We start from the raw sequence: 24486 nt of genomic DNA on the forward strand, positions 1-24486 counted from the left end.
TAACATGCAAAATGTGGCCGTAGTTAAAGCAATGAGCTAACATTGTCCCAACAGGGCTAATTATACCTTACGCTTCAAATTCAACATTACTTAAAATCAACTATCCTCCAGTCTTCAGAAACCCAGGAGAAAAGCTTGTGAAAACATCCTTTTTACCAGGAGTTGTAATATACTTCAACACCCCATATGCCAGTACATATCGTGAGACCTCCCATCATGGCATTTACAGATTCCGGTTGCTACAATTTGTTTTGAATTCAATTAGGCATGTAAGTATTAAGTATGTGCAACCATAACAACAAGGCCTGGTTTTGTTTCACAATGTTTTTTCTGGGACCCACAGGGCACTTGGGTTAATAACCTACATGTGAACGGGAGTCTAAACCTTGATTTAACACCTTCCACAACATCAGCACCTCCCTCCATCACTGTGCTGGGGTTATACCTACTCTTGAAAGGTCCAGTGCCCTCATAACTCATATCCACAGAATAGTGTGCCCCCATCTCGGCAATAAACACCTGGTTTTCCCAGGTCTCAGATTCAAATATCTCACTAGCCCAATCGTCCTGAACATCTTCTGTTCGAAAAGGGTACAGGGAATAATGACTTGCCTCAAACCTGCCAAATGTTGGTGAACCACTTCTCTAACACAGGCATGCTGGGAAAAGCCATATGACATGATGAGTCATAAAGAGACTCCTATCCTCTCTCTCGCTCACTCATACAGGGAAGGACTGCTAATCAGCCCTTAATTTCCTCTTTGAGCAAACAGAAGTGAAATCACGTAAGAGAGACAGGTGTGAGATGAAGTTGGAGCATTTTTAAAAGCTGAGCATTTGTGCCAGGATGGGTCTAAACTTTCCATTCGGGAAACAAATAACCACAGAAGAAAGTAGCAAATAGGTGGCATGATGTGTGAATGAGGGGGTGTTTTTGGTGTTGATGTGTTCTGAATTGAAAAAACAGATTGTTTTTGTAAAGCTCTGAAAAGATCTTCTGTATCCAATGTTATTTTTCAGTTTTCTTATGGTGTTGTGATCTGTTCTGCAATTCATGCAGTCGCTTGGTTTGGTAAACAGTCCTTTTCTGTATATTAAAATTTTAATGAAGGCCACCTAAATATAATACACTTTATTGATATTGCACTCTTGACTTGTACAGTTACAGTATAAACACTTCCCTCCCTGATGGGACGCAGCAGACCCGGCAACACGCTGCAGAGCACCACCCAGGGACCGAGTCCCCCCCCCTTTCTCTCACCGGTGGATGCACTTCTTGCTCTCCAGGTACTCCATGCCAGATGCAACGTTTTCAGCCATTTTCAGGAGCAGCTTGGCTTTAAGGCTGTGGCTCTCACTCCTGAGGTAGGACAGGAAGTCCCCTCCTGCCAGGATGTGCAGACACACATCGCTCAGCACATGCACATGAATGTACACACATTTGATCTCAGCGACGAGTGACTGACTATGCCCAGGACCCCGGCTCCTCACCCTGTACCAGCTCCATGACGATATAGATGGGCTGTTTCTGAGTGCACACTCCAATCAGCTTCACGATGTTGGGGTGATCATACTGTTTCAGGATCCTGGTGTGGGAGAGCCAAACATCAGCATGGGACGCTTCTCACGCAGTGTGATCTGGCTGTGTGTGTGTGTGTGTGTGTGTGTGTGGAAGTGTATGTTTTGTTGTACACATGAGCCTGTAGACTGTAGGCGTGTGTGGTCATTTGTGTTTTTGTGATCTGAGCAACTGTGTGTGTGTATGTTAGTGCGTGTATGTGTGTGTGTGTGTGTGTATATATATGTAGGTGTAACAGTGTGTGTGTATATGTATGTATGTGTGACAGTGTGAGTATATATGTGTATGTGTGTATATGTGTGTGTGTTCACACTGACCTGGCCTCCATGAGAAACCTGTTCTTGAGCTCAGTGGGCAGATTGTCGCGGCAGGACTTCACCGCCACCGGCGTGTTGTCAGAGCGCAGCCGGCCGCTGTAAACCTCGCCGAAATTCCCCTGGGAGGAATTCAGAGCCCCTCAGTGTCCTGCACCACTAGCATGCACTCCACTCAAGGTCAATTAAAACAAAGTCATCATCACTGTCAAAAACATCCACTTGGCTATTATCCAATGTCGCTTGCAAATAAAACCACTTTTGAAGTGCAAACTTATGGCCACTATTCCACAAGGATTTCAGCACTCAAGCCGAGGCCATTAAAGTAGAGACTGAGCTTACCCGACCAATGTGCTGCCCGAGGATGACATCATCATGTTCTAGGACCCACTTGTCCTGGAAGGAAAGATTCGCCCGACAGGCCTATTAGCTGCATTAGCACAATATCAAACTACAGAATGTGTGGCGGGCGAGGCCTGCTGCCATACGGTGCGTTTCAAGCTCCTTCTGCACACTGTTCCGGGTGACATTGCTGCAAATGTCACACGCTACGCGGAGTTCATTAAAATGAGATGAATTCTTAGTGCCTTTGCAATTTCTGACAGCTGGCACAAGCTGGGCCGTCAGCAGAGCAGCTGCGCGTTTGTCGCTGCTTCATTCCTCATCCGTTCGGGCGGGCTGTCATTGCGCACCGCGGTCCAAGGCAAACTGCGGCCCAGGCCCTCAAGGACAGACAGCCACGCGCACCGGACACATCTCAGGGCCTCCACGCCGGCTTTATTAACAGGAAGCTGGCCGTTCACAGTTCCCGGAGTAAACCGTTAATATATGACTCAGCAGCTGAGCCACAAAGTAATAAAAGGGGAGGTGAGAGGTACATGTGTTTTACCGAGTGAAAGCAGGAGTCTGCTCTCCTGACAATTTCTTTTGATTCGACATGGATAATGAAAGGGCAACAACAAAAACAAAAAAAGCCTAATAAAAAAATAATTTGGCTTTTGTCAATATCAGTGTCAGCACAGTGCGGCGATTACCCTGTTCAATGAATCCCATTTATCGTCTGACAGACCAATTAACTGTGATTGATGCAAGCAACAAAAGAAAGCATGGCTTCAAGTATGTACTTTGAAAAAGTACTATTCCAACTGAAAAAAATAGAAAATGCGTGGACGGAATTTTGTTCTCAATTCAGTCTAATTATCAAAATATCAAGCAAATTGTTATCTTGCCTTCCCAGAGCTAGCAGAAACTAAAGGACAACGCGTTGAATTTATCACCGGTGGCAGTTAGCTTCCGAAAAGAATGAAGGTATAAAATGAGTGTGATGAGTTTTCTTGCTGATAACAGTGTTAGGTTTATGCATGCTGGCGTAAGGGGAGAAACCTTGATTCCGTAAGTGAACACTGTGACAAGATGTACCTTCAGGATGGGCCTTTTTAGGATGATGTCACTCTTTTTAGTGACAGGTTGGTGAGAGGTAATGAGGTGTTTCAGGAGCAGGGGAATGCTGGAGAAGCCCTCTCCGTCCAGACGATAGAGGTTCTGCAAACAGACAAAACACACCCTGTCTAAATGTTTGCAGCAGCATTAGACCAGCATTCAACTAAATATGCTATTCAAATGTGAATTTAGCTGGTCTGCCTCTACTGCTAAATTCTACCTAAACCTTGAACTCTGAAATTAGAAAATGTGACTTTAAAAATGTGAATGGACACTCTTCCACTTAACAAAATATAAAGTGCATGCAGTCAGGGAACAGCATATTTATTTTTTACCCAGACACATAAAGTGGTTTTACATTTTAAAGTTGGAGAACTTAATTTTAATAGAAGAAGAATCCATTACACATAAAAGCAACTTATTCCTCTAAGAACCAAATGGCTTGCTATCAGATGTGTGTATGTTTGCATTTAGTGCCTTATGTCTATACTTTTCTATTAAGCCACAGGATCCCTGGAGCTGGCAGTATGATGGTGCATCTTTCAAATCCTTTCAAGATAAAAAATCAAAATCACCCCCTGCTATATGTGAGATATGCCCCGAATCCTCTGTTATGTGCATTTTAAACCAGCAGAACCCTGTCTCCCCTGAAAAGTGAAATCCCAAAAACATGAAATTATACAGATGGAGGAACATGACAAAGGTAAGCTCAGTAAAAAGGTAACAGATGGCAAACATGTTCATTTGACCTGTGATTTATGATCATTTAAGAACAACAGTACTGAAGGATATAGGAAGGCTGTACTAGTACTTTAATTACAGAAATATGAGTAAAATAAACAGCAGTGCATTAAAAAAAGTGAATAAAGTGCAAATATTTTTTAACAGCTTTTAGTTCAATATTTTGAATGTAGTGGAAACATTACACATTCAATTCCAAATCAAAGCATTAGCATATTTTATCAAGTCTGCGTTACTCTTTTACAGGAAGCAAAGAAAAGGAATATTAATCTGTTCAAAAAAATGGCAGTGTCCACATTTTTCTCTTTAAACTCTCTTCAAACTGTATAAACTGAATACATTTTTCAAGATTTAACCTCACTTTAAATTACTGAACTAATATTTAGTTGCATAACCATTGTTTTTGATAACTGCTGCACAATAATTATAATCTGCGTTGCATCGAGTCAACCAAACTCTGGCACCTAGAAAAGGGTATTTCAGCCCAGGATTAACAAACTACATTCCACAGTTCCTGCGATTTTTTACCTTTTTAATGTTACCCCACAAGTTTTCAATGGGGTTGAGGTCGGGGGATTGAGCTGGCCACTCCATTACCTCAATCCTTTTTGTCTGGAACCAAGATGTTGCTTGCTTACTTGTGTGTTTGGGGTCGTTGTCTTGTTGAAACACCCATTTCAGGGGCATTTCCTCTTTGGCATACGGCAACATAATCTCTTCAAGTACTTTGATGTATTCAAACTGATCCATGATCCCTGGTATATGAACCCAACACCATAGTATGAAAAACATCCCCATACCATGATTTTTGCGCTACCATGCTTCACTGTCTTCACAGTGTACTGTGGCTTGAATTCAGTACCCAGGGGTCGTCTGACGTACTGTCGATGACCATTAGACCCGAAAAGAACAATTTTACTCTCATCAGTCCATAGAATGTAACACTATTGATGTGTTCCTTGGCACATGCCCTTTTTTCAACGATGGTGCTTTACGGGGGTTTCTTGCTGATAGCTTAGCTTCGATCAAACGTCTTCTGACAGTAACAGCACTTACAGGTAATTGTAGATCATCTTTGATCTTTCTGGAGCTGATAAATGGCTGAATCTTTGCCATTCTGACTATTCTTCAATCCATTTTATCAGTAGTTGCTCATTTTCTTCCGCTTGTTTTGGGTTTTTGTTGCCATTTTAAAGCATATGAGATTATTTTAGCTGAGCATCCTATAATTTGCTGCACTTCCTTTATACATTTAAAACTCCACACTGCTATTATTGTGAACACGCCCCTTTCAATGAATGAGTCAATTACTCAGAACAAGCAGCGTGCATGTCATGACAGTTGGGTCTGTTGTTTTTCTATTACACAACTACATCTACAAGTAAAATATTTGCCATGCAGAAATATCACTACTAGTAATAACAGTGGTTCATCAGGTTACTGATGTTCTACTGCTATTTTCTTGAACACAACTGTATACAATTATTTTTAAGTATAGCACTTTCTGATACATGCACAGTTGCTGTTGTGTGTGTGTGACAAACAGTACTCTTCCCAAACACAGCTCTCACACACTGGCGACACAGACGTTGGACCGTGGGTCATCCCAGTGACCCACTCCCTCTCCTCTCACCCAGCCACTCGCCACGCGGTAAACACGCACCTCGCTGCTCTGGATGATGAAATGGCGGCACTGTCCTCCCCAGTGGACAGACAGCACATACTCCCCCTTGCCCTGGCTCTCCCGCACCAGGTAGTCGCCGTCACTCTTCAGGAGCTCCTGCACCTCCAGCCGCGGGATGGCGCCGTGGTACCAGCCCTGCTCTCTCAGGGGCTTCTGGAACTCAGGCACCAGTGGTACAGCAGGGGGAACCTGGGTACATGGGCAAATAAACACCTTTAAACTCAGAGACAGCAACAGAAGACCCTCTGGATGCACATCTCCAGGCTGAAGAGCTTTGTCTGTGGTTATTTAGAGGGGTCCTCCAAATGGACTTATCTACTATGCAGCTTTGGTGCATTGTGGGTTAGGGGATCTGTAGCATAGAGGGCAGGTGGACTTTTGAGTTTTTGTTTTTGCTATTGCAGGCAGGAAATCATGTTATACTGAGCCTTCGTGAAATTCCATGACGAAAGCAATAAAGCAGAACTGGTTATACCAGATGCTCAACACCATGCTTTCATTTTTTAACACACCCCAGCATAAATACAACAAGCACTTCAGCAACACAGCTCTCAGACTTGTGACAGCACATCCTGCACAGAAATGACATCACCCCCTGCAGCTTGAATAAAGGTGCAATTTCAGCTCCCATGGCTGGAGAGCTGTGGTCTTTAGCTTATAAGTTAATCGTGTTTCATACTGTGCCGTGTGGATAGTGAGGGCTTTGGCCTGGAACCAGCAGAAGACGGCTACTCCCTTGCTTACCATGGCTACTCACAGGGGGCTGATTACAAAATAAATGTCACTCACCATGTATTTGGGCTTTAAGATGCCACTGAGGTGACTCACAATCGTGTCCAAGTTAGGAAGTCTGTAGTTGTCCTTCTCCCTTTCCTGAAACACATTAAGAGTCTAAGATTTGAAAGTCCTGTAAAAAAAGAACACATTCCTGAGCCAATATTCCTCTACATTCAAGTTCGAATTTAAATTGAAACCTTGACATCAGTAGTTAGTCTGATTAAAGTGAAGACGTGAAGTATCATTTGCTAAATTAATTAGGGAAGTGATGACCACTGGCTCCATCTGACTCTTAACGTATCTCTCATTCGTGGTCTATTTAATGGCATAGTTTTGCGATTATCAGTGATTGATCTTACACGGCAGACTTCAATTGCTTTGAAGGGGAAAAAAGTATTCAAGACTTATGCTAGTCCAGATTCTTATCTGTAGTACTATCTCAAACATAACTCTGCTGGTGGCGGCTGTGGTCTCCAGAAATCAGCCACATCCTGCTACAGAAATGTGTAACTTTACTCTCTGAACCAGACAGAGAGAACATTCACATCCTCAAGATGAACAGTAATTACTCTTTACTGTGACTCTTCCCATTGCTAACAGTATTCCAGGGCAGGCAATGACAGCCCACAGGTTTCCAGGAAAGAAATGTGAAGAAGACTGCAAAAACTGTGAGTCCAAGAGCACCGAGTCGGGAACAGTGAGCTGTGGTAACCATGAGCTCAGTTCAAATGCATTAGCATTATGTTCCAAATACCGTCTTTACAATCACTCTTTTCATTAAGCCTGCTGTTCACAATAGGAAGGTATTTACAGGCTTACAGGTGTTAGCACGTATATATTTCATGACGCAAAGCTTTGGACTGAAAGGCATTGTCAAAAGTTCACTTGATATTTATATTGCTTTCAGAAATGACAACATGGTTTTCAAACTATCAGGTGAAAGCTTCCAACCTTATTCATTCTGTCAGGGCGAGACCACCCATCTGCAGAGATATTAGGTTACATAATTCTAGCCTTGCAATATAACCTGAGTAAGAATAGTATTGCTCATTGTTTTGTAGTGACTTGAACAAGTATACTATCATGCAAAAGAAATAATCTGTAAATACACACATTTCTTTGTGTGTTAACATCAAAGAGGCTGCCACAGATCACTGACATGTTGCATGGATCGCACAAAAAGATGATTGTGAGAGTGAGTGTAGAAGCAGAGCCATTGTGGGTGGTTTGGCAATTAGCTCTCAAGCATGGACTTGTTTTGACCAAAAACAATGTTTTGCTCTCCAAAGCAACACAATGATTGGACAATCTCACTGAGACACATAAAGCAAAGACTAGCCCAGCCCATTTCTTGTTTTGTGAACATTATCTCTCAAATGACTAGTAGACGGAGGAGCCAACGAGCGGTGGGTTGAGCCAATGACAGGTGGGTTGTGTCCAAAGCAGTTTACTTGCCTACTATTGAGTATACAAGTCCCATACAACCTGTATACTCAGTAGTAGGCAAGTAGCCATTTCAGACATGGCCTTGGTGTGACCCAGAGGAGCTGAGAGACTCACAGTGACAGAGCTGGTGACGGCATCCAGACACACGGGAGGGGGGTCCCGGGATCCCAGCGACTTCAGCTTCTCGGCGATGATGACCCTCTGGGCCTCCAGGCGGGCGCGGGCCCCCATGGACACCACCAGCTGCTGCCGGCTGTCCTCCAGAGCGCTGCGCTTGCTGAACTGGTACACCCTGCGCAGACACAGGGCCTCTCAGGAAGCGCACCTCCAGCAGCCTCCGCATTCAGAGCACGCTCGCCGCACCAGACGGCTCGCTTCCGGAGCCAGGCTGGGGAACGCCGCCGCAGGCTGAGAAGCCCGGAACGTTCCCTGGCCTCAGACTCGTCCATCTCAAAAGCGTTCGCATCAGACGCGCGCCTACTTAAGCAGAGGCCCATTCGCCCCTCTTTAATCCTCAGAGTCATTATACCGTCATAAACTGCGGCCAGTCCATCCTGCTTGCCAGTTGCTGATTAATTAAATATTAACTTGTGATAAATCAACTTAGGAAAGCTAATAATGGCGGACAGGCATGGAAACCATGACAAATGATCAGGGAGCACCTCAGGCTACTAACTGACCGTCTGCATATCATTTGCATGGCCACTGAGAACTACCTGATTCATTCACTATTGGATAGGGAAACAGCCCTGATTTACTGTGTGTAGTTACTTGTCAGACAGTACAGAAGGAATTCAGAGCCACAAGCCACAGCTGGGAAAACAAAAACAGGAGGAGTAGAGCTACCGGCATACCGGATTCCAGGCAGATTCCTGTTTCGTTGTGAGATAAAGTCACAACAAGAATGTTATCCAAGTAATCGAACGAGCGCATTTACTGAGGCTTTGTCAAAGTCACAGGACAACATTCCAGGCATGCTGCTGATGACATTGCTAAAAGGTTATTTAGTCAGTCATGAAAAACCATCACGGCGGATACGTGTCAATCCATTTTGAACAAAGTCTTTGCACATTGCTGGCTTGTCTGCTAAAGTAAACACGAAGGACCATCCGCTATTTCTTTTTAAAACAACCAAAGAACATTCTCAGACCATTTGCAATCTTCCTCGTGTCTTGTTCAATCTGTTTGATGGACATTGTGGGAACTAGATACATTTACACATTGAAGTAGCCTAGCTGTGTAGGGTAAAGAGCTGGGGAAAGACTCCTGGGATAAGTGCCTCACCTCTGCCCCATGTTAGCAGCCTCATCCTCAGCCTGCAGGTCCAGTTCTAGCTGGTTTATGGCGGCCTGCTGGCTGCCCAGTGTGCCAGCCAGAGACAAGAGCTCTTCCTCCAGGGCAGTCAGCCTGTGGAGACACAGCAGAGGGGGGGTCTGGGCTGGGGCCGGCACAACAGAAGGTGGAGGGAGGACAGGGAGGCCGGGCACCTTCACGCTTTGCTCTTCAGCCCCTCCCTGCAGGCCCGCTGAGTGCACACAGGCCCTGCAGGACGGGCGGAGGGATCCAAGGTCAAGGGAAGAGGAGAGGACAGAGAGGCAGCTCACCGGTGCTGGAGGCTCTCCAGTGTCAGCTCGTTCAGCTCCAGCTCTCCAGCCTTCAGAAGCTCCACCTCATCCAGGAGGCTGCTGTCGAACTCCACGCAGGGCGGTACCTCGGCCACAGACCTGCAGAGAGGGCCATAGGCAGGGGTAAAGCACAGTAATGCTGCACACTAATGCAAACCAGAACCCTATCTCATCATATTTCAGTAATACATTTTTTGACAAAATTCACATTTCATAAAAAACACAGAAGAAACATTTGGTTGTGCTTGGTAAAGCATATCCAACTCTCCCGTGAATTAATTGACTTCATTGATTCATGCTGCAAATAGATACCAGTGTTACATTGGTATTGGAAAGTAAACCAAAGATTGGTGCCATCTTTGGTGCCATATTTATGTAAAATTACATGTAAAAAGTATATCAGTCACAATTATCATTAGAGGTACAAGACGTGAATCTCTTTGGTTCCAGAGTTAGTGTCAGTTAACACTGCAAAAGACTGCCTTAACAAGTGTTTTAGTCTGGTCGTGAGACTTAAAATAGTTTATTAGCTTGTTTTAAGGTACTGTTTGCTGGACAAGTGATGTTTTTGTACCCCAAATCTTGAAATGAGCCAAATTGTCTCACCTTATTGGCAATATTTTGGTCTTATTCAGTAAACAAAGTTACAGAAATATAATTTTAAGCATAAGACTAAAATAGTTGAGTGTTTATTTACAGTGAAGGTGGTCAATGAAGCCCTGCAGGCTGTGGTTAGCAATACCTGTTCTGTTGGATGAAGCTCTCATACTCCCTGTGTGGCTCAATGGCCTTCAGAGCATCGGACATCTCCCGGTGGACAGAAACCACTTCCTCCTGGACCAGACTGGAAAGGTCAAAGTACTCCTGCAGGACCTCCCTCCTGGGTCAGAGGGACCCAAACAGCTGGTCAGGATCACCAAGTAGGCTTTGGCTGGCACAAGGTATAGCCTGCTCTCTATCACAACAACCATTTGCACAATGTAGCATGTACGAACAAGACTTGGAATCTCTGATTGTGACAGCAGTAGAGGAAAACAATCAAACAGGCTCCCAGCATTACACCTACCACAAACTACAACTATCTGAACACGAATCACACCGGCATACACTCACAAGATTACAACTGCTAACCACTATAACCTCCTGAACATGACACACAACCACACGCATTCACATGTGCACACATGCATGCAGACACACACACACATACTAAAGGTATTGAAACTGCTACCCACTCACTCCACAACTGTGAACATGATACTCACCTACAACCACATATGCACAGACAGATACAGTGAGCACATGTATACACACACAAGCATGAGTACACACACACACGCACACACACACTCACACACTCTCACTCACACACACTCACACTCACACACACTCTCACACACACACTCACAGCATGAGAACCATCTCCTCCTGCAGTGTCTGCACAGTGTTCATGAGGGCGGGCTGGGCCTGGTTGTAGTGGTCTTGGTGGTGCAGCTGTGCAGCTCTGACGGTCAGGACGTACTCGTTGTGCAGCTCGTGGAGCTTCAGAGCGGCCTTCACGTACCTCTCCTTCGCCTTCTCGCGCTCTTTATCTGGACACACACAACACAGTCCGCACCGCGTGTACAGAACCTCAGCCTTGGAGTAAAGACTCCTTCATTCCTTCATCAATCACGCTTGTCCGCCCCAGTTCATTTCACTTTGTCCTTTTTAAATGTCCTTAATCATCATTCATTTTCCAAAAAATTAATAAGTCTACAAAGATTGCTGCATATAAATTTTATATATAAACACCTCACTTGTGACCAACAGATTGCAGACAGCCTACTATCTTATAAAATCCCATTAATGAAAGTATTTATATGACTATTTGATTTATATGCATATTCATTAAGCAGGGATGGCAGGCAGAGTGGAAAGATCCCGCTGCACTGGCCAGAGAACTGAAACCCAGCCAAAGCCTCCCCACCTTTACTGGCCTCCTGGTACTTCCTCCTGGCCTGGCCTGCGTCCCGTGCCAGCTGTCGGTAGCTAGCCTTCATCTTCTCCAGCTCTACCTGTGTCACCTAGCACAGCAGGGAGGGCAGAGAGAGAGCCATCACACAGAGCGCAGGAGCAAATGTCCTCCAGCATCCTGCAGCTCTCTTTGGTCTGTCGCAGTGAAACACATTCCATATTCCATGTCCCACTACCCAACTGTTCTCGGCTTCAGAATATTCTGCTTTGTGACACAGCATAGTGCATGCTTGCTTCTTCCTGGAGCACAAGAGGAGCTCATCTGTGACAGACCCAAACTTATCACGTGGGCTGGTGAACAGTCTCAGGAGAGTGGGCATTGCATACCAGTAGAAAACTACTGAAAGGGCTGTTTATTCAGAATTTTTCCAAAGCAGAATTAAATTGCTTTGAAATTTAAGCATGCAAAAATTAGTATGGGAATAGGGTGGTTTGAACAAATTGATATTACTTGCTTACATTGATATGGCAACCTAATGTTGAGTCGAGCCAAAAAAACATCAGTTCAGGATAGATACAGTTGGCTGTTGTTTGTTTCAATACATAGCTAATAAGGCTGCATGACCGTACTGGGAGCAATTTTTTGTAAATAAGTTTGCAAATGTTTCAAGCATAAAATGTAACATTACATTGAAATCTGGCTTAATCCTTTTTATGCAGGACATAATAGGCTTCAACTGGACTGAGTATCAGTTTAGCCAGATTTTCTCTTCTGAAGAACAGGGGTATGTATTGAGACTGCTGGGTCATAACCTACTGATATCCTACATAGAAGCCGGAAGCTGGAACAATCTGGAATTGTTTAAATTCCTACAAACCACAGATACTTTCAGTTTGGTGGAGTCTGCCTTGGAAAACAGAGGGCATGACTCATCACAGGAGACTGATCTACTTTTAAGAGACCCTCCCAACTCAGAGGTACCATGCCAGTGGTTATTCCCTGTTTATGGGGGCTGGTCACATGAATTTACAATCTGCTGTGACGACCTGCCAGTTAATTCAACCCTGCTGTAAAATCCAGCTATGACCAGCTACCAGCTGTTTCAAAACATAACATGAGCTGTTTTTTTTTAGCAGGGAATTCCACTGTTTCATGCAATAAAATTTCACAAGATATTGTGATTGAATCTAATAGTTTGAATGAGGAACAGTGTATTTGCCAGTGAAACTGGAGCATATAACTTCCTCTTAGTGTTTAAAATAAAAGATTGTTACCAATTATTGAATACAATGCCTTTACATATCCACACGACTGTCATTTCCTCCACAAGCTTGGACTTTAACATCTGCATTCTATTCGTTTTTACTTCTAGAAAACATGTTTTCAGAACACATTGACATAGTCATTTCTACACTAATCTGCCCATGCTTATTGCATAAAAGAGGCCACAAAGACTTGCATAACACTAGGAACAGTTACTGTATATTGCAGACGTTAAAAGCTACAATACAAAAAGCAACACCCTTACATCTCATACTTACTACACTCCCCATTTGCACTTACAAACAACTTTTGAAGAGCACCTCAAATATGGGTAATTCAGCAATTATGAACTCATACCAATGTGATGTAAATGCAGTGACTACGACAATGCTCCCACCCCATTCAACAGTTAAGGAACGTGTGTGGGCATTTAAGAATAGATTAAGAACTGTGGGCAGTGTTAAGAATACTGCGTTTGCAGGCATGTGTTTGTGTTCCTAACCCGGTTCAGCTCCTGGTTCAGCTGGCTCCACTGCTCCCCGTAGCTCTTGCGGAGCTGCTGTTTGTCGCGGATGAGCAGGGTGAGTTTACTGAGGGGCCCGACCATCAGGTCCTCAGAGTGCTTACGCAGGATCCGGCTCAGATTCTCTGTCTGGCTCACCATGGCGTTCCAGGACTGAGGACAGGAACACCACAAAGCGGCCGATCAATTTACAGCCCTGAAAACTCACTCCTACCCTTCCTCTGAAGCTTTTCATTTCATACATTAAGAGTGACACTCATTTCCCACCCATTACATAGTTAGGGCAGGAGTGTCCAATCTTATCCGCAAGTGCAGGTTTCTGCCCAGCACTACGATGCCCCAATCAACTGATTAACGAATTATTCAGTAACGATAAGAAGAATCAGGGGTCTTAGTTTTGGGGTTAAAAAAGAACCTGCACCACCACCAGCCCTGTCGAGATAAGACTGGACAGCCCTGACTTAGAAAAATGAGATGGCCACACAAACTATGGAGTCCAATGAAACCAGCTTCTAGTAATATGAATTTAGTATGTGGTCTAAATTTCTCAGGGAGTGATTTTGGGAAAAAGAAACACTCCCACCTTGTTGAGCTGGCTGATGTAGTCTAGACCCCCACCAGGCTGAGAACCCTCCTGCTTCTCCACCATAGCGGACATCTGGTGCAGCTGGAGGGCAAACTCTCTGTCGCTCTTCGCCCTCTGGGTCATCCACTTTCTCATGATCTCCATGAGCCTCATCTCAGAGTCCTGCAGGCGGAGCAGGGCTCCATGGCCCTGGGGGCACCGTAGGGCTTCACCAAACCCCATCTCCTCTGCAGACGGGGGGATGACCAGCCCAATGAATGGCCCTTTTGCAAATAATCCCCAATTATATGGATTGAGAAAAACCGTATCCAGACATGAGCTTCAAAGGCTGAGCCATGGCACATCCTATTACTCACAAACACCAATGTGAATCCTGCTCATGACACAGCTTAAGGACGAATTAACACCAAAGCTTTATGCAGTGACTGGGCATTCAGAAAACCATACCCATAAAGCAGTTGCTGAATTAAGCATTGCACAAGGGGGAAATATGCAATACTTCTAGTCAGTGCTATATCCCGCCAAACTAACCAGATAAGTGGCCTTGAATAAAATGCCTAATGCTTACTCCAGGAAAACCAGAGGAAAATTAAAAACTGAAACAGCAGTAAAAAATAAAATAAAATAAATAAAAATAAAGACCCATCTTCTTTATTAAAATTGGTTCTTGGGCTTCATGCAATGTTCATAGCCCCATGTCTGACATTGCAGTTACTGTAGACCTACATATAGGCCAGAGATTCTGTGGCATTATTCAACACGTACACGCTTCCTCTTTACAGGTAGCCGAATACTAGGAGACAATTCACGATTACGTTTGACGTTATTTATTGTAATTATTCTATTCTAACGAATTTTGGTAGGTTACGCATTTATTGTGGATCATACTAAATTTCAGTTGTATTGTTGTAATGAAGACGAAAGTAGCTAACCTACTTAAGTTGCACAACATATTATATAGCCCACTACTACACGATAATAACCGCAGGTAGGGTAACGACTTCAAAAAAAGTTAATAGGCTACATGATGGGCCTAAGTGCTTAGTGTCTGTCCAGTGATGTCCGAGGCCAATAGCATTGGGACGATGAGGTAGCCTTATGTGCAACTGGACCGTCAAATTTCAAAAACTGTCTTGTTGCTGCTGGAAATAACCCGGGTTAGGCTACTGCACACAATAGCCTCAGCGTCGGTTGTCGCAATTTAATTTGATTTTGTAACACAAAACGCCTACAATCCAAGCAGTAACTGTTATTGCGTTTACCCATAGATACATTTGAAGAGGAAATGAATCATTGCAGATTGAACGCACAACAGGATCCCAGGAGAAATAAACGTCCACTCGCAATACAGGGATACAATCCTATCATGCATATTTAAGGTAGGCTACAGCATACAGTAGGTTATAGCAGCTTGTGTTCTCTCTCACACCTTCACAGATCACCTGAACTTTTTACAAAAAATAGACGATGTTGGTAATATGTCGTTTTTACAGCAAACAGTTAAATTGGAACAATAGGTTAGAAGTACCATGCCATTGCACTGCATTACATCGATTAGGCAGCATACCTGTATAGTTTCTTACCTCGTTTAACCTGAGACAACCAACTTCTTTCACTCAGAAGACATTTATCTGTGGTCCAGCCAGTTAAGGGTTTCGCTTCTACTAGCCATTACATTTTAAGAAACCTGGACAAACATAGTAAAAAAGAAAGTAAAAAGGTGACCATACTTCGTGAAAACTAAGATCAGGAAGTCCAGTGTTGAAAGGGTGCATGCGTCCTAACGCAGAAGGCTAAGCACACTATGAATATTATAACTAGCATACGTAAAGGGGGATATCCTGCTTAAAGAACAGTGAGGTGGCTCTACAGTACCTTAAAATAGCAAATCCGCCAAACGAGAACTCAACATAAATTATGGCCTGGGCAACTTTTAACCTAATTGGTGAGAACATTTGCTTCAACTAAAATGTAATAGAATGTGTTCTATGAGTGCTTTTTCCTGAAAGCATTCCTGAAAGGCCGGCTACTGCCATCTTCTAAATAATAGCTACCAATATTGTTTATGAGTAAATTAATTTAGGCGTATAGTTCTTATGCTATAGGGATATTCCTACTGCTCTGAACATTGTAAAATCACTCACCCTTTTAACTCTGACTGTGGTGAAAGTACCCGCCTCGGAGTTCCTGTGAAAACATTCACGCACAGTCGCACTACAGGTCTCGAATGTCCGTTAAAGCAACAGAAGATGATTTTCCGGACAACTCGCCTTTTCATCATATTATAAAATGCAGTTTATAGTCTGATAACCTGGGAGAAATATTAGCCTAACTGTGCAAAAATCGTTAATTTGGTCTATTCAAGAAAATGTAGCATAGGCCATTCGTTGTGACTTTAAAGGTTCACTTTAGTGCGTTTTCGATTGGCAGGAGTAAAACTGAATGTGCGCCTGCACCAAAAATAAGCTTCTTGACTTTGCAAAACACAATTGCGACGTCAAATCTAACCGGGTGTTGTTAAACTAGACACATTTGAGGGTCTTAGCGATGCACACCAGTGGGTTTGGTGCCAGAAGGATGATTATCTGTACGTTGTAAAGAACGTAATATCTACAGTGAAATATGATCTTTTGATATTTTGGAGTGGTTTTGATTCTACAGGTCTTGGGGCTTTTGGTACTGGAATTTTGAACCCCAAATACGAACCAGACCAAAAATATGGTTCCCTCCGGCAGGAATAAAAGACTTGAACTTTCCGCAAGACAATGCATCGAGTATAGCCTACCTCGAACAGCCAATAAATCATTAGCTGTCCACAAAGGATCTTGAAAAACTGAATTCTGTATGGACCGAAGGAATGTGTAGTACTACGAAGGCACAGAAGGACAGTCTCGTGCAACATGATAGGTAGCCATTCTTTTTTTCAGGCATCTCTTGCATAGACACATATACAGTACACAAAACCAACATAGTTTTGTTCACAAACAAAAGAGATTTGCAGTCTCAGACATTTGTTTCAGAGTTATCTTCACAGATCACTCATTTATTGATTTTATTTTGAGCATCTTTGAATGGAACAGTGTGCAGACACCGAGACACGTTCCATCTACTCAAGCATAAAACAAAAATAAAAAGGGCACAAGTATGACTTGGGGATAATTTTATAGAGCAATTTGATGGGGAGAGGCGGCACGGATGGTGCAGTGGGTAGCACTACCACCTCACAGCAAGGATGTCCTGGGTTCGAATCCCCGTCGGCCGGGGCCTCTCTGTGCGGAGTTTGCATGTTCTCCCCGTGTCTGCGTGGGTTTCCTCCGGGTACTCCGGTTTCCTCCCACAGTCCAAAGACATGCAGGTTAGGCTGATTGGAGAGTCTAAATTGCCCATAGGTATGAGTGTGTGAGTGAATGGTGTGTGTGCCCTGCGATGGACTGGCAAACTGTCCAGGGTGTATTCCTGCCTTTCGCCCAATGTATGCTGGGATAGGCTCCAGCCCCCCTGCGACCCTGTTCAGGATAAGCGGGTTAGGATAATGAATGAATGAATGAATTTGATGGGGAGAGGCAAGACACCACAACAGGACAAAGTACCAAAATACAACTACAAAAATAAAATCAGTCAGGTGACTGCAGTCAGTTTGCCGAAGCATTTTCCTCCAGATCATATCTGTCCAAGTTTGGCTTGGTTGTGGGCTACAGTATGACATGAAACCAGTGGTGACATCATGCTTTGGAGAGCGCATGTTTGTCCCCCATTGGCTGTGGAGAGACTGTAGCATGAGCACAGGTGTATATGATTCAGCATTCCAAATGGAGGGGGGGGGGGGGGACTGGATGGACAAGCATTAAAAAAGAAATGAAAATCAAATGCATCTCTGAGGATAAACACATAAAACTGCACAATTACCATGACCCAAAACAATAACATTCACCATCTGAATTCAAAAGGTAGGGAAGTTAGGGGTGGTGACAGGTGGGGGATCCCCACCTGTTTGAAGAGACCGGTCGGGCTTAAGTCCGTTTCAGAACATAGTCATAACCAGTGAAGCCAGCTCCCCCAGATACTCACTCACTGCATATGTCTCCAGACAACAATGATGTCATGGGGTTATGCATGACTCCATCAATGCATTGTGCTTGGCTGTGAACAGTGTGACCTTTTGGGTAGTTTCTGTAGACATTACTTGGCAAAGGATCCATCTTATAAAACCTAGATTGAGGGCAGAACAAAAAGTGCATTTTTTTTGGTTGTGCTGCAAGGTTGTGTGCGATAAACTTCACCACCCTAGCAGCGAGTAGAAAAACAATCATTTCATTTTCCGATGCAGTACGACCGAATGCAGCGAGAACCCAGGCATCAGTAAACAGAAACGGTGGATGTGAAAACATGCTTTAAGTCCAACTTACTGACAATTGCAAGAACAACAGTAATACCTGTAATCATTATTTTTAATCATATCATATACCAAGAGATTGCTAAAGGTATTGTGCTAGTTCATCTTAATTATGTTTGTGCAAGCAGGCACAAAATCCTGATCAATATTCTATCGAATTCTATTTTAATGTGGAAAGCATAATAGATTTTGTGATCAATCATAATATGATGCTACTATAACAACCCCAGCTCATGCAGTGGCACAGCTAGAAAGTCTAACACAAATAAGTCGGCAATCAATACATTCTGAAGGATGAGAGCAGGAATAGATTTTAAAAGAGCGGAAGACTCTGTGAAAGAGCCATTTGAGATGTGTCCTTGGCTGATCAAGCCTCGTTTATAAAGGTTCAGAGTTCACAGACAAAATGTGCATGTTGTGTTGGAGTGCAGCCGCATGAAGGCACACCTTGCACAGAGGTCCTGCAAAGTTCTCACTGCAAACAAGAAACATCCAACGCTTCCACCTCCCCTGTCTCCACTCGGCACTCAGAGCATATGAAGCTGTGATGACAGCTCAGAGATACTGTATTTTATATTCAATGAGGAATGGGGCCGCGGCAGAACACAGGCTGAATATTTTATATCCCAATACAACAGTACTGAGATTTCAGACTCACAACCTCAGTCTACATTTTTTGCTTTTGCTTGTCTGAGCCTTTAAAGAATCGACCAAGTGTATCAGCCTTGCATCAACATGCAAAGTGAGTGATTATGCAGAGGGATCCCTGTGAATGAGCATAATGTGATGAGCCAGTAGCTGCAGGCTGAAGGTGAACAGACACACCGTGTTGTTAAATTTAAGTTTTTATAGCAGGGAAAGGTGCGGCAAGTTTCACGCAATATCCTCTGTTCACAAAAAAGACAGTAAACAGCTGTTGTAGTTTGCATAGATTTTTATTTTATTTTACTTAGAATCTATTTAATCCGCATATTGACATCAATTAAATAAAAAGGAAAAAAACAAGCAAAATAAATTTTAAATTACAAGAAAAATGACTGTGCACCATATATATAGTACAAAAATAGGCCTTATTTTAGAGTTTGCTTTCCCATCTCAGACAGTCAGTCATTCACAATGATATAAGTGTAGGGCACCCTGGCTATAGTACTGCATGAAGACCTCACTGGGGAGTGGGCCCTAATCTCCTGTGCTGTGTGCCCTGGAGCTCCAGCCTCAAAGGCCACCTCCTGCAGACTCCATGACAGCACACAGACATCCAGCCCTTTCATTGGAGGTAAGGCTCTTCAGGCCACACTGCTACACTCACCAGGTCACCACTTCTAGGGAGAAAAATCAATGCAGTGACACTGCAGTTTTATCTCAACCACGGACCACTGCACCTTACAGAGAGCAGAGGGGTGGTGTATCAGTGAGTCACGCCCACACGTGTCACCTCCAGTCATGTCAAGCTGAAGGGGAATGGAAAGGTCTGCCATCGCACACTAACGCACCCTCTCACAAGGTCAGAGCCGCCCCAGCATTACTGCCAAAGCGTGCAGTCTTTGGTTATTCCCCCTTCCTCCCCTCTGCTGGCCCGGTGACAGACAGGACCGGAGGGGGTGAGTCTCGCAATTCTTCCCCTGCACCGCTGCGGGGCTCTGCACACTAACATTGCATATGCATATAATATTTTCATATTCAAGAGTAAAAAAAAAAATAAAAATAAACGATTCCGAAGCCAAGAGGGAATTCAAAAAGGGATGATGCAAGCCGGCAACAACAAATAGCTGCTTTGCCAGTGCGGATAAGGGTCTGAACCGCAATGCTGTTTGGACAGAACGCTTCACCAGGCTTGGGATAAAAGGATTCCTTTACTTAGGAATATGGGCTTGAGTGGAGGCTGGCGATGTCTGTGCTGTGTGCTGTATGCCAGTTCCATAATCAGAAGACAGCCACCCCCTTCCTCTCTATAATGGTACCTTCCGTAGCACTCTGATTAATGAGATGCAGGCGGGGTGCATTTAAGTGAGGATGATGGCTTCATTTCGGGTGTGCGCTGGATTGTACAAGATTTACAGCTGAGGGGCACCTCACCGCACAGCCCAAAAAACTATTTAGTAGCAGCCATAAATGACTTCCACATTCAATCACCGCACTCTCCGGGCAGGTGGAGGGGGAACAGAGCCCCTGTTCAGTGCGCCATGTTACTGACGGGAACGGGTAATGGAAGCCTTTTTAGGATCAGCTGGGGGAGGAGCGGGACCGGTAATGTCCTCATTACCGCACTGGTGGACCGAGGCCAAGCGGTTTGAAGAGAGACCGCCTGCAGACAGGCCGAGACCCCCGAGGGCCAGAGGAGAGCCTGAAGACCACGGCATCGCCGGCTACTTTCAATCTTCAACCAAAAGGCATTATAAATCAACGTGATGTCAGACATTACAGTAACTACAGGTCTGCATGTGACGTCCTCAGCATCAGAAACTCTCAAAACTCATTAGAAAAATGATTGTGGAAACCATTTAAATGAAACTCAATTTTCATAAATCAGGAGAAAATTAAAAAGATGCAAATTACAGCAAAAGGATATGCATTAAAAAACAAAGGGAAAAAAAAAAGGTTTCAATATAGATATGTATAGCAAATCCCTCAGAGCATTTCTGGGAACAGCAGTAAAGAAGTTGTGTCCCTCTGAATGTAGTGAATGAGAAATATTACACTGTCAATGACAGCAGACTGAATGGAGATACAGTGGGCGTGGGATTACTGTCAAGCCAGTTTGCGATCAGAGGCCAGGGAATTTTGCTTTGAGTAAACAACCAGCCACCAAACACATATTAATCTTCTTATCAATAGCATTTTAAGGAACACAAACCCCACCCACCAACCAACAGAACAGCGGGACTGAAGACCACATGTTAAATCCCCCCTGACTAGTATTCCTAATGTAGTCACTAGGCCCTCCACACATTCCCCTTATTGCACTCACAAAATAACTTGTTCCATAATGACCAAATTCAAGGTAAAAATGTTGGCAAGTGGCTCAAATGACAAAGATAAGACTTTGGATACAGAGCTTAGCGAAGTCCCTGGCGGTGTGTAGAATCCAGCCTGTTAAAGCCTTCACGTGGGTCAGCAGCTGCACTCCGACAGTATCACTCTCAGCCTCTTGAGCCCTTATGTTTAAGAGTTCACACATACTGCACACCCAGCTCTTCCACATTTGTGCCCACACGCATGGACAAAAAAATAAAATAAAAATAAAATAAAAGAACCCAAAACCTATTTTCCAAACCCTGTCCCAGAGCTCAACTCCAATTAGGCTGGCAAAGAAAGGCTGGACACATTTGAAAAGCTGCAGAAAACGGGGTCAAAGCTGGTCTGGGGGTCGACTGGCACTAAACAAGCCCGGCACAGCTCGCTCTTAGTGTCCTTTAGAGACCCGTGACACGTTAGTGGACCGGGCGATAAGGTGAAGCTGGCGCTGGTGTTTGGAGTCAGTAGTAAGGAGAGAGTGAGGCTCTATGGGGCTCATAATGGCAGGAGGGCTGCACTGAAGCGCTGAATCAACTTTAGTGTTCCGCCTGCACGGCTTGAGAGAACAAAGCCTGATTGGTTGGTTGGTTTGATTGACGACTCTTGCAGGGACTGACTGCAGCGCTTCAGTGGCTGAAGCCAGGGTGAGGCTGTGCAGGGGCTGGCTGAAGCCAGGGTGAGAGCCGCTCCTGTTTCAGAACAAGGTGCCTGACTCGCAGCCTGGCTTCAAGAAAAAGGTCACGGGCCAGAGACCACGCCCAAGACCACCTTATTTAGTGTTAAATAAAAACAGCATCTGGCAGAGATACCAAGCTTCCTTTATTCCCATAAGGACATGAGGGGAGACCCCTGAACGGACGGCTGAGTGGGGAATCCAAGGGAGGGGGGGTAGTGGTGGGCGGGAGCTGACTGGGACCACGCTCCCGCTATCTGCACATCGCCATTCCGCCTGTTTCAGCTTTAGAGCTGGCCCAGGAGAGCCACGTCACGCTTTTACTCCAACGCTGAAAATAAAGAGGAGGAAGCAAAAAAAACAAAAACAATAACCATCTTTATTGCCCCAAAGGGGGGGGAACCAGTGAACCACACTGAAAATCATTCCTCCCAGTCACTGTTCTAACCCAAATGGCCAAGACCCTTGAAGAATGAAACGTTGCGATTGGAGGCCAGAGGGCAGGTTCTCCAATCACCTCCCACCTCAGCAGCAGAGAGGCACCCAGGTGTGAGCAGAGCAGGCATGCGCCCAGGGGTCCGCCCGCCCTGCCCAGGGGTCCGCCCGCCCTGCCCAGGGGTCCGCCCGGCCCTGCCAGGTCTCCAGCAGGAAGAGCGGAAGACACAGAAAACCCCGCGGAAAAGAAAGCAGTCCAGAGAGAAAAGATCCAGAGAGGAGTGGGGGGAGGTGAAGGAGGAGCGCGAGGCCAGGAGGCGAGGGACTGGAGGTGGGTTAAAGAGCACTTTGCGTTTTGATAAAGGCAGTCCTCTCGCTGTGGCTGTCAAACTCCTCGTTCTCTGACTCGGTGTTAAAGCCATCGTCCCCCCACACCGATGGGATGCCCTTGTAGGAGACCACCCTACCGCGTCCGATCCTGAAGGCCCCCCGCCCTCCGGGGCCCGACTCCAGCGTGTGCAGTTTGGTGTTGCCGGAGCGCAGCTGCAGCAGGCCGAAGATCGCGGCGAAGGTGGCCACGATGAAGACACAGCCCATGACCGCGGCGGCGAGCGGCAGGCGGGAGGGCGGCTCGGGCCCCATCGGGGCCCCCAGCGCCCCCCCACCAACCCCCCCGTCGGGGGACTCCCGCAGGATCTGGTTCTGGTGCAGGCAGGTGCCGGACACGGGGTCCAGGTGGTTGTGTGGGCGGCAGGACAGGCAGTCCGAGAACTTGGAGCCGGAGCAGGTCAGACAGGACTGGTGGCAGGCCAGGCAGGCCTGCACGAAGGACACCTCCACCCAGTTCTCCAGGGAGTAGTTGAGGGCCAGGGGGCCGGGGCCGAAGCCGGGGGGGCAGATCCTCACACAGCCCTGGTGATAGAGGTAGGAGCCCGGGCTGCACTCTGCAGGGACAGGAACAGCCCAAATCAGCCTCACACACCAGCAATAACACACACCAGCAATAACACTGAGCCAGCATAACGTCTCATATTGAGCGTCACACAGCAAGCAGGGCTTCTAATCAAATCACGTCATACTAGCTCAACTCTGTTCCTTCCGTTTCATCAGCGCAGAAAGGAAATGCAGAGAGACACATTTCCACATAACTGTATAATCAGCGGCTAATCAGAGAAGAGGATCTGTTGTCTGGTGGGTGACCCCGTGACCCCTGATGTCACAGTTCTGATGGAGGTTGCCCAGACTGCGTGTCTGCATGTCTGCATGCGTGTGTGTGTGTGCGTGCGTATGTGCGTGTGTGTGTGAGAGTGTGTGTGTGTATGTGTGTGCGAGTGTGTGTGCGATAGTGTGTGTGTTTGCGTGTGTGAGAGCTTGTGTGTGTGTGTGTGTGTGTGTGTGAGCGTGTGTGTGTGTGTGTGTGTGTGTGTGTGAGCGTGTGTGTGTGTGTGTGTGTGTGTGTGAGAGAGCTTGTGTGTGTGTGCGTGTGTGTGTGTGTGCGTGTGTGTGTGCTTGAGTGAGAGTGTGTGAGTATGTACGCGTGTGTGTGTGTGTGTGTGCGCGCGCTTGAGTGAGAGTGTGTGAGTATGTACGCGTGTGTGTGTGCTTGAGTGAGAGTGTGTGAGTATGTACGCGTGTGTGTATGTGTGTGTGCGCTCGAGTGAGAGTGTGCGAGTATGTAGGCGTGTGCGCTTGAGTGAGAGTGTGTGAGTATGTACGCGTTTGTGTGTGCTTGAGTGAGAGTGTGTGAGTATGTACGCGTGTGTGTGTGTGTGTGTGCGCTTGAGTGAGAGTGTGTGAGTATGTACGCGTGTGTGTGTGTGTGTGTGCGCTTGAGTGAGAGTGTGAGTATGTACGCGTGTGTGTGTGTGTGTGTGTGTGCGCTTGAGTGAGAGTGTGTGAGTATGTACGCGTGTGTGTGTGTGTGTGTGCGCTTGAGTGAGAGTGTGTGAGTATGTACGCGTGTGTGTGTGTGTGCGCTTGAGTGAGAGTGTGTGAGTATGTACGCGTGTGTGTATGTGTGTGTGCGCTCGAGTGA

The 24486-nt window shown here is 45.4% G+C and overlaps 2 protein-coding genes across 7 annotated transcripts in view; both read right to left on the reverse strand.

Moving 5' to 3' along the window:
- The window catches only part of fes (FES proto-oncogene, tyrosine kinase), a 17444-nt gene extending 1723 nt beyond the window's left edge, over window positions 1–15721 (reverse strand). The window contains exons 1-17 of the mRNA XM_061246873.1: window positions 15519–15721; window positions 13933–14198; window positions 13329–13502; window positions 11576–11672; window positions 11015–11198; window positions 10349–10486; window positions 9586–9705; window positions 9266–9388; window positions 8096–8273; window positions 6548–6631; window positions 5738–5947; window positions 3313–3435; window positions 2236–2289; window positions 1897–2015; window positions 1492–1586; window positions 1262–1385; window positions 450–619 (exon numbers count right to left, since the gene is read on the reverse strand). Of these exons, the coding sequence (XP_061102857.1) occupies window positions 450–619; window positions 1262–1385; window positions 1492–1586; window positions 1897–2015; window positions 2236–2289; window positions 3313–3435; window positions 5738–5947; window positions 6548–6631; window positions 8096–8273; window positions 9266–9388; window positions 9586–9705; window positions 10349–10486; window positions 11015–11198; window positions 11576–11672; window positions 13329–13502; window positions 13933–14157 (2218 nt within the window). The 5' untranslated portion in view covers window positions 14158–14198; window positions 15519–15721. The remainder of the gene's footprint in view (window positions 1–449; window positions 620–1261; window positions 1386–1491; window positions 1587–1896; window positions 2016–2235; window positions 2290–3312; window positions 3436–5737; window positions 5948–6547; window positions 6632–8095; window positions 8274–9265; window positions 9389–9585; window positions 9706–10348; window positions 10487–11014; window positions 11199–11575; window positions 11673–13328; window positions 13503–13932; window positions 14199–15518) is intronic.
- A 3523-nt stretch (window positions 15722–19244) lies between these two features.
- The window catches only part of furina (furin (paired basic amino acid cleaving enzyme) a), a 96864-nt gene continuing 91622 nt past the window's right edge, over window positions 19245–24486 (reverse strand). For 5 of the 6 annotated variants that reach the window (XM_061244394.1, XM_061244393.1, XM_061244396.1 and 2 more), the window contains exon 16: window positions 19245–23395. In XM_061244394.1, coding sequence (XP_061100378.1) covers window positions 22788–23395 — 608 coding nt within the window. In that variant the 3' untranslated portion in view covers window positions 19245–22787. The remainder of the gene's footprint in view (window positions 23396–24486) is intronic. The other variant, XM_061244397.1, reaches the window with a different exon arrangement.

Source organism: Conger conger, chromosome 6, assembly GCF_963514075.1.
Source record: "Conger conger chromosome 6, fConCon1.1, whole genome shotgun sequence".
Taxonomy (NCBI): Eukaryota; Metazoa; Chordata; class Actinopteri; order Anguilliformes; family Congridae; genus Conger; species Conger conger.